This window comes from Sceloporus undulatus, chromosome 2 (genome assembly GCF_019175285.1).
Source record: "Sceloporus undulatus isolate JIND9_A2432 ecotype Alabama chromosome 2, SceUnd_v1.1, whole genome shotgun sequence".
Lineage (NCBI taxonomy): Eukaryota > Metazoa > Chordata > Lepidosauria > Squamata > Phrynosomatidae > Sceloporus > Sceloporus undulatus.
The window spans coordinates 306,159,198-306,168,985 of NC_056523.1; the positions used below are offsets into that span (position 1 = coordinate 306,159,198).

Consider the following 9,788-nt stretch of genomic DNA (forward strand, 5'->3'; position numbering starts at 1 on the left):
CCAGAAAAACTAAAGCCTGGAGGCAATATTTTAAAAACTAAAGCCTGGAGGCAATCTCTGTAACACATCCAGAAAAATGCAGTATTGGGAGAAAGGTGGGATATAATAATAATAATAATAACAACAACAACAACAACAACAACAATCATCATCATCCAGAAAAACTAAAGCCTGGAGGCAATATTTTAGAAGTTCCATTATCTATAATATGTTACTGCAAGAGGGGAGGTTGACAACAGTGTTAACAGTGGTCTATTTGAAAATATTACAAGCCTGTAATGAAAAACCTTTTTTAATTTTTAAGCTATTTTAATGTATTTTGGGTGCTGAATTCGAAAAACACAATAAAAATGTACTACACACAGTCCCCCCCCCCACAAATTTGATATCAGTTGTTACTCAGCTTTGATTAAGTGCAGACACTGATGTTCCAGTGCAATTTCTTTTAGTGCTTTTGTGTTTCATATCAGCAAATTAAAGTGTTCTAAAGGTCTATTAGAAGATTGTAACCACTTCCTTACTTTTTGCAGGATACTGCTGTGCAGGATCATTTCATTAAGTCATATATTACAACACAGAAAAAAGTTGTGAAAAAAACTATGTAATGGAGCAAATCTGAGGTCATTTTTGGATTTAGAATACCAAATTATTATAAAACCAGCATACATTTTTAAAAGGTTGTTATGAGGTTTTTAAAAAAGGGTTTTAAATTATGCCTGCATAATTTAAAAAGTGGTAACTTTAGTATACTTGCTCATTATTTTATTATTACTTGGGGGTGGGGGCTAAAATGATTTTAGGAGGCACTTTGAAGAGATTTAGGGGTGAAACAGACTGCCAAGAAGGGGCTGCTTGAAGCTGCCCCTTCTGAAGACAGATTGGATCAGCTCCTTTTTCAGCTGGCAAAAAGCCAGTTTTTCATTCCCCACCATAACTGGAAGCCAGCTTCAAGATGTTATGGTGGTGTGTGGCATGTAAATGTTGAGCCTTATCACACGGAGGTTTTTGCAGCTCTGATCTGAAGCTACTGTGGGTCCAACGATGCAAATTCATGTGATAACATGACGTATTATCACACGTGATTGCTTTCTATGGGGGGTTGTTCTGAGGAGCATCCACAGTGAATCCAAAGTGACTCCTCATTTTGGTGAATTCGGTAACAAGCGAAATCACAAAAATTGCTTCTAAGCTCACTTAGATTTCATTCCGAATTGGTCTGGTGTGGAATGCAACTTTGACCCCCCCCCAAACCTCCAAGGTCCCACAGGTCACATGATGCTGCTCTGCAATTTTGCCCCATTTGCTTTCGGTGCTCGGAAGGGTAGATTTAGATGTAGATAACAGGGATGAAGGGAATGAGGCTGGAGGGAGTGATGGGAGCAAAGGAGGGAGCCATCGGAGGCTGGGGGTAGCAACAAACTCCAGCTCCCAGAATTCCATAGCACTGAGCCAGGACAGTTAAAGTGGAGTCAAACTGGATTATTTCCCCAGTGCAGATGCAACCTAAGAGAAGGCAACTGTTACTCTGGACGATATCACACGACTGAAATTGGAAGTATAATCCAGTGTCATCCTGAACGCAATCATGGGTATTCACATTATTGCGTGAAAGGTTACCACACATGATCGTTGGCAGTCCAAATGCACTCTGAACTCAATCATGCGTCAATCCCCAGTTAAGTAAATTTGGTGCACTAGCAAAGTCACAAACCCTGTTCCTAAGCAACTTTGCACTCAGTGTGCTGTTGTTTGGTGTGATGTGCACGTCTCCTTTAGTACTGGTTCCCCCCCGCAATCTGGAAGGAGGGGGTTCCCATGAAGCCATGCTGTAATTCCGCTTCAATTTTGCTTCCGCTTGTCCTTCATCTTTGCTGAAGGGGGGCTGCTGCCTGCTAATTAAGAGGCATGGACCCAGAGCTATTGGATAACCATTATATTCACGTTTTAACGTGAGAAGAGTGAATATATGCTCATTTTAACGTGAACAGAGCATGTTCTTTCAACCATTCTTCCCGCCCCCCCTCCAACCTCTTTGGTAAATTGTGGCGTTCCTTGGTTCCTATCTCTCACTCGCCTAAATATGCTGTGCTCCAGTCATCTGGAGTCTCACTGAGCATGCGCAAGGGTGCCAATTCGCAATTAAGAACCCACCGATGTGATGGCTTACTTTGCACAGAATCTGGGTCGCATTTGGGGAGGCCATTAAAGCAAATTTAAAATGTGATAAGTAATCACATAATTGTGTGAATTTTCAACTGACCTCGCTGTCTTCTCTTTCGAAATTGAGAGCCTCCCGTCCTGTTTGATAAACTCCTTTCAGAGCACTGCCATCAAATCTTTCCCCAAAGTATCTTATATTAAAACCAGAAAGAGAACCAGCCATAAAAACCACATCATTAGAACAAGAATAAACTAGTTTCCAAGTATCCTGTCTTCTATTCTCTCAAAGCAGATAAAACAGACCACTGAATAAACATGATAATGACCCACAGGTCTTACTACCTTAAAGCTTTTCTAAACAGGGGGCAGAAATCCCTGCTCCTTGCTGTAATTGACTTCAAATTCACACTGTTTAAGGAAACCTAAACCATTACTCCTTAATAATGATCCCCAATGTCAGGCAAGTTCACATAGGGAAAGATGTGTTCTGAAATACATACTACATATTCAACCAAAATGGCTTAAAAAACTGTCATGTCTATGAGTCTTGGGGTGCTCATCTAGACTGGCCTCTTCTGGCCAGATATAGAGTATGGGTATCAGGAACAGGTAAAAATGCTGCAGTAACAAAATGTCTCCGGTTAAGTACATCAGACAGACTTTAACATCAGTACCTCAAAAACATTTATTTGTAATACTCACCCACATCTGTGCTTGTTGGAAAAGAATCAGTCACTGACACCAGTGCCAATGTAAACAGCAACAGTCGAAGATCCATACCTCTGGATTCTGCAACTATTTAAATAAATAAAAAGAGAGAGGTAAACAACAATATCAATCTCACTAGCATAAATACTCTTAAGAAATAAATCTTCTTTTACCTGTCTGCTAGTTTCCTGAATGGTGCTAAGCCAAAGATTTTTGAAGGAGGGAGATTATACTAAACGTTATTGCCTTGTAAAGTTTTACAGTACAATATACACTGGAAGAGTCAGTAAATTCTACTCTTGGAGGCTGCTGACCCATGAATTATTGAAGGCAAAGAAGGGCTTTAAGAACATATATTGGTTTTATAACAGTATAAATGTCAGTGGTTATAAAAATAAAATCCTGAGAACTGTAGTTTGCTGCGGGTGCTCAGAATTCTGTGTTAAAGACTCTGCTAGAAAGGACGGAGAAAACTCCACTCCTGCCACTGGCCTGTCAGCAGTTCTTGATATTCAGAGGGAACAGGATGGGTGTTTGGGAAGTATTTTATGGGATGACATGGATCTGCAGGACCCGAAGCCTCCTTGTTCCCAAGACAGTTCACTCCAAGTAAGCCAAAAGCTTCACCAGCCTTGGATCTGATGTACTGTACTTAATTTAATACCATTGCAGTCAATGCAATGGAAGATTTCAACAACAACAAAAACAACAACAACAACAATTTAAAAATACTGGAAAAATGATGAAGTAAACCGCTCACAACCTTCTGCCCTTTCTGCCAAGGTTCTGCATGCTGCCCTGGCTGCATGGCTGAATTCTAATGGTAAGAAAGATGGGATTGGCTTGCCAGTGTGGTATAAATACCAATTTCTTTCTTAATTTATGATATACTAAGTTACTGTGGACATACAAACTAATACTTTCATGCCATTCATCTGTCCCACAGTTGTCCCACTTTTTCAGCTGCTTTTTGAATGTCCCTGTTCCTCTCTCCTCTTTCCATGTTCCCCCCTTTGTCCTCAGCTTACTTCAAGTTGTGTTCCAAATGCAAACGTCATTTGTACTCAACTCAGCATCAGGGAGAGGAGGGGACAGAATCTTAGCCTTTCCAGTATGCTTGGGGAAAAGCAAACTGCTGCAGCTTCTCTTCGCTTGTTTGTTCTTCCTCACTGACAACCTTTGCCATCTTAGCCACACTATGATATTGCTTTGCCATACATGTCCCAGTTTTCATATGGGAAATGTTGAAGGATATCTACTTTAAGATTGTGTTAGACTTAAGAGTGAGTGAATGGAGCGTTTAAATCTCTGTCTAATGGATTCCTTTCTATGTGGTTTCTTTTTATAGAATGTTGTTTGACTTCAAGTTTCAGAAGCCCTAACCAGCAGAGCCAGCAATAAAGAATGCTGGGAACTGCAGCTCAACAAACATGAAGGGATGCACAATTTCCACCCCCATCTGTAACATTTCTTGTTCTGTGCCTTCAAGTTGTTTCCAACTTAATGGTGACCCCAAGGCAACCCTATGACAGGGTTTTCTTGGCAAGTTTCCTCAGAGGGTTTTTGCCATTGACATCCTTTGAGGCTAAGAGAAAGTGCCTTGTCCATTGCTGAGCTGGGATTCAGGCCCTGGTCTCCAGAGCTGTAGTCCAATGCTCCAACTGCTCATCTCTACTCCATTTTATTTTTTGGATCTTTTTTTTTAATGCTTATGTAAAATCTATTGTTAATGTGAAAGTCATTTTAATAGCGTTGTTATTTGTAGTCTTGGTTTTAAATGAGGCAGGAAGGATTCCCTTGATTTTTTTTTTTTTTTGGGGAGGGAGCTTTTTTTTTTTTAAAGAACATTTTTAACTTAAAGACTGGATATATATTTGTAAAGTTTAACAGACTAAATTTTTAACTTATATTTTAGAAGCTCTTACTTCTAACAGGAAATAGCTGGTAGAGTGAAAGATGATGCTATCATCTATGAACAAGTGATATATTCTTATCCATTATCCAAAGAGGAAGGCAATTATGGAACAGAACACTCATATTTAAAACAATTTGTGTCAGTGTATGAAAACCCTGTGAATTTCACAAGGCTTCCTTAGGCAAAGAATATTCAGATGTGGGTTATCATTGCTTTATTCTGAAATATAGCCTACAGCATTTTTTATTACTTGGCGATCTCCCATTGGAGTACGTACTGCATGTGGATAGCGATAAAATGAAGACACACAACAAAACACCTCTGGAAACTGTTTCTATTTCCCATTTTGATTCTGATTTTTCTAGGGAAGAGCCTTTTCAGCTACCCTTGCAATATATTTATGCATTTCTCTTAAGCTAACTCATGGCAAGATCTCTAAGAGCAAAAAAGAAAAGTGTGTCATTTCTGTCCTTATAAAATGAAAGGTGCACAGATTTCCACACAACAGTCCTGGCTTTGCAGGCCCTGTGGAAACAATACACAGAACTACTCACAAGCTGGAAGGAATTAAATCTCTCCGCAAACCCGACAAAGATGCAAAAAGGAATTAGGCCTCACAGCAAGTCCTCTTCCATAGTTGACAGAAGAGGCCAACTTGTTTAACCAATGGCAAATGGGCAACTGCCAGTAATAAAATACAGTCAGCCCTTCTTATACATGAATTTTTAATACATGGATTCAAGCATACGTGGATTGAAAATGTTTAAAAAATTTATAAATTTCAGATATCAAACCTTGATTTTCCATTTTTATAAGGGACACCATTTTGCTATGTCATTATATTTAATGGGACTTGAGCATACATGGATTTTGTTATACACAGGGGATTTTGGAACCAAACCCCAGCGTATAACAAGGGTCCCACTGTAATTCTTTTTGGAAGCCCATAGTTTGTTTGCTTTTTTAAAAAGAGACATACAAAATAGTTTTGCACTCAAAATCAAAGTATTCAGGACTTTATCTATACAACTCCTGACCAGAGCTGGAAAAACTTAATTTTTTTGGATTACAACTCCCCATATCTTCCAGCCTGCATGGCCACTGCTGCCAGCTATTCTTTAAACCAGGAGTGGGCAAAATTCAGCACACATGTGGGCCCTCCCCCAGGCCATGGGTGAAAAAACAAAGTTTCTTTTTCATGTTTACTGTGAAATTCCCCAAAATTATCTTGGGTGGTGGTGGTGAAGGGTGTTTTTATCATGTTTGGAGCCTCTGGGTCCCCATTAGGAACCTCCATAATGCCTGATTTCTACAGTAAGAAGCAGTGCAACAAGAAGATAGATATTGGCCCATTCAGATATACAGTCAGACCTTTGTATTTGTTCCGGAGCCCCCTTACAGATACTGTACAAAAAAGTGGGCCCTTAAGTCCTGTTGTGGTAGCACAACATTCGCACAGCCATGCGCACGCACCACTACTGGGGACAACGGGGCTTGCTGTCCACGGATGCTCAAATCCACAAATGGCTAGCACTTGGATGGGGAGGTCCCACTGTACGTTGCTATAATTTTCAGGGTTTTTTTAAAATAAAATATTCAATTGATGTTTCTGTTGCCCAATACTATTTTCTGGTAATTCTTGGCACCACCTGCAATATTTATTCCCATCCCATTAAAAACAAATAGGTTTGTTTTTAATTCAGAAACATATTGGAACACTATATCCGTTTCTCTTCTCCTTCTTGTTTTTTTTTTTAAGTTTCATAGAGCTATAGTGCATCAGTGAAGTGGCACTTTAAAAATAATCCAGAGAGAAGAAAATGTGTCCTCCACCTCAGCAAACCATATCCCAATTTTAAAAAGCCCTGAAGAGTCCTAGTTCAGATCCAAGAAATCACGACAAAATTTAAATTTGGAGGCAACAGCAACCAGCAAACCCCACAAAGTTATATTACAAGGGCTCACATTTGTTTAGACCTGCCTGAAAGCCCTGTGAATGAAGCCTGGTGATACTAACCAAGAGAAAGGCTCCTTAAACTGTTAACACAGAACAAGTGAATGACGTGTATTGCCTGATCCAGTTGCACTCTTACATGAACTGTTAAGTGTCTTCAGTGCATCTGAAGAAATGGACTGATAACCACAGTTCATTCTGAAATAAACCATTAAGGATACTACCATACAAGCCCTGTTTTCGCTGCTATTGCATTAGTTAATAAAAATGGAAACATATCAGTCTAAAAGCATTCATTACCTCATGTCTTTGCAATCGCATGACTGGAGCTTCATACAGACTCCAGAAAGAAACCACTTTGCTATGGCTCTGTCCTGTAGAATTCTGGGAATTGTATTTTATTGTGGCATCAGAGCTCTCTGACAGAGAAGGCTAAATGTCTCATAAAACTACAGTTCCCACAATACTATAGCACTGAGCCATGGCAGTTAAGCTAGGGTCAAACTGTATTATTTCTGCAGTGTGGATGCAGCCCCAGACTGCTTCTGCCACTGGGTTCTCTTCCACATTCCCCCTTAAACTTGCCTCCCTGTTCTATACCCTATCCAGACCCAGTATACCTTTTGTTTTTTTACGTTTAAATCCAATTCTGGAGTATTGCTAATGTTATTTACTGGTAACTGTTTTTGAAAAGCCTGGCTCATCCCAATCCCACTGTTTGCCCCTCGTGGCTTCATCACTGGCCCAGCTCCCTTCCCAAGTAGAAAGCTGAGCTGGAAACAAAGCCATGAGTGAGGAGGCACTCAACCCTCAACCCTCATCAATATCTCAGATCCCTTCCAAGGCGGGAAACTAGCAACGGTGAGATCACAAGGAGCACACTTCCCCCTCCACTGCACTGGGGGAGATCCCCACCTGGGTGTCACCTTTCCTGTTGGAGTTTCACCTGGTATGGGCTGCATTCCCCACACCTGTTAGATGACATCAGTGTTGAAATTGCTCCTGCAGTGAGGTTTTGCCTTTGAGGACTAGTGCAATAGTGAGCTTATTGACAAGCTTCCCCCATCATTGGAAAAGGGACACCCTACTCACACTTCGGAGACACCGCTGCAACAGACTGGAGGCACCATTATTAGATAAGCATTGCCAAGGGCTCTTTTCTCTAACTGTAATCATAGTTGAAAGGCTGTGTGGAGTAATTTCCTAAGTCTCAAAGATGCTACTGGATCCCTTCACAAACATACCCCTTCCATGTTCGGCATCTTTGGCTCTCTAAATGTCGGAAGGAAAAGGAAGCCTGTATGACGTAATGCATGGTTTGTGTAACAGATGATCAGTGTGGTAAGTAGAAATAGGAGTTCCAAAGAAGTGAGGAGAAATTGGCAAAGCGTGGATTTGAAAGGGAATTGACTGAGAACTGGAGTGGGGTGAACATGGAGATTGTTGTGGCATGAGACAACTGAGAATTGACTGAGAGCCAGAAGGAAGATTGGGCAATCTCATTATTAGACAATAAATATATCATTAAAATGTGGGTATGGGAGTGCTTCAGGACTTTTCATTAGGCAAAACATGGGGGAATGGAGAAAGAAAAGTTTGGGGGGGGTTGGAAAATTAATCTGGGTAGATGTTGGAGCCACAGGATCTGTAACTGAAGTTCCAGAAGCAAGATATTCCATCACTACACAGAGGGCCTTTACCACCTCGGACCCTAAGCTCTGGAACTCGCTCCCCAGCGAGCTCCGTTCGGCCACCTCCCTTGACCAATTTAAAAAGGGGCTAAAAACATACCTTTTCCAACAGGCATTCCCCTAATGCCCCTGACGTAGTCCCATCCCTCCCCTCACTATTGCACTATTTGTGCTAGCCTGGAATTGTTTTTGTAATTTTTAATGTATGCGGATTGTTGTTTTTATCGGATTTTGCAATGTGTAATTGTATAATCCATTTATTGTAACCCGCCTTGATCTTTGGAAAGGCGGGCTAGAAATAAAGATTTTATTTTATTTATTATTATTATTATTATTATTATTATTATTAAAATCTATTCAATTCACTAAGTGATTGGTAGCTGTTTGTCAAGGGAAGAGGTGGGCAAAGTGCAGCAGGGCCTACTACGAGTCAAAAATCTAGGTTTTTTTGTCCCAAATGCCCTCTGGGAGGTATGGGGCTATTTTGGCATGCTTTGTGCTCTCCCCCCCCCCCAGCAATTTTAAATCCAGGAAGGGCCTTTTAAAAACCCAGAAGTGACTTGAAAAAAAGCTTCTCCTGAGCAGACAAGCAGAGAATTGTAGTGCAAGGTATTTCTAAGGAGATATAATTGTAAGCATTTTTTTTTAAATTGGTGAACTGAGTGTGTGTGCCTTCCAGGCAGCTGTCATTGTTGTTGCCCCCCCTGAATTTCATCAGATTTTCTTAGGTAAGGAATACTCATGAGTTGGTTTGCCACTTCCCTTCTCTGAAATATTGGCCACATCACCTGGCATTCATTGGTGGCCTCCCATCCAAGTACTAACTGGAGGAGATCCTACTTAGTTTCCAAGATCAGATGGGCTTTGATCTTGCCTTTAGGGGATTTAGGTCCCTTGAGATATAAGAGTCAATGTAAAAAAAGGGGTGTATAGTGGATATACAATAGAGATGAGTAGAAAGTTGATCAGACTGTTATTTTTAGGCACTGAATGATAACCTAAGGTGTAGATTCTATGGGATGCCTCCAAGCATTATGCTGTTATAAATAATAATAATAATAATAATAATAATAATAATACATTTTATTTATAGACCGCTATTCCGCAATGATCATAGCGGTGTACAGTAAAAATTGAATACAATACAAATACAAGGTGAAAATTAAAGGAGGGAGAAGTCTCGTCTTTCAGGCAGTCCCTGATGTTGCTGGGTCTGCCTGATCGCTCCCTCTGAGGCCGAGATGACAGTTGAGGAGGGAGGGGCCTCTTCCTTCAGGCAGTCCCTGATGTTGCTGGGTCCGCCTGATCGCTCCCTCTGAGGCCGAGATGACAGTTGAGGAGGGAGGGGCCTCTTCCTTCA

General features: G+C 40.7%; 1 protein-coding gene across 5 annotated transcripts in view; it reads right to left on the minus strand.

The window, feature by feature from the left end:
* Positions 1-9,788, minus strand: part of GHR (growth hormone receptor) — a 251,905-nt gene that overhangs the window by 142,966 nt on the left and 99,151 nt on the right. For 4 of the 5 annotated variants that reach the window (XM_042447390.1, XM_042447387.1, XM_042447388.1 and 1 more), the window contains exon 2: positions 2,863-2,955. In XM_042447390.1, the coding sequence (XP_042303324.1) occupies positions 2,863-2,938 (76 nt within the window). In that variant the 5' untranslated portion in view covers positions 2,939-2,955. Of the gene's footprint in view, positions 1-2,260; positions 2,352-2,862; positions 2,956-9,788 lie in introns of those variants that run through there. The other variant, XM_042447389.1, reaches the window with a different exon arrangement.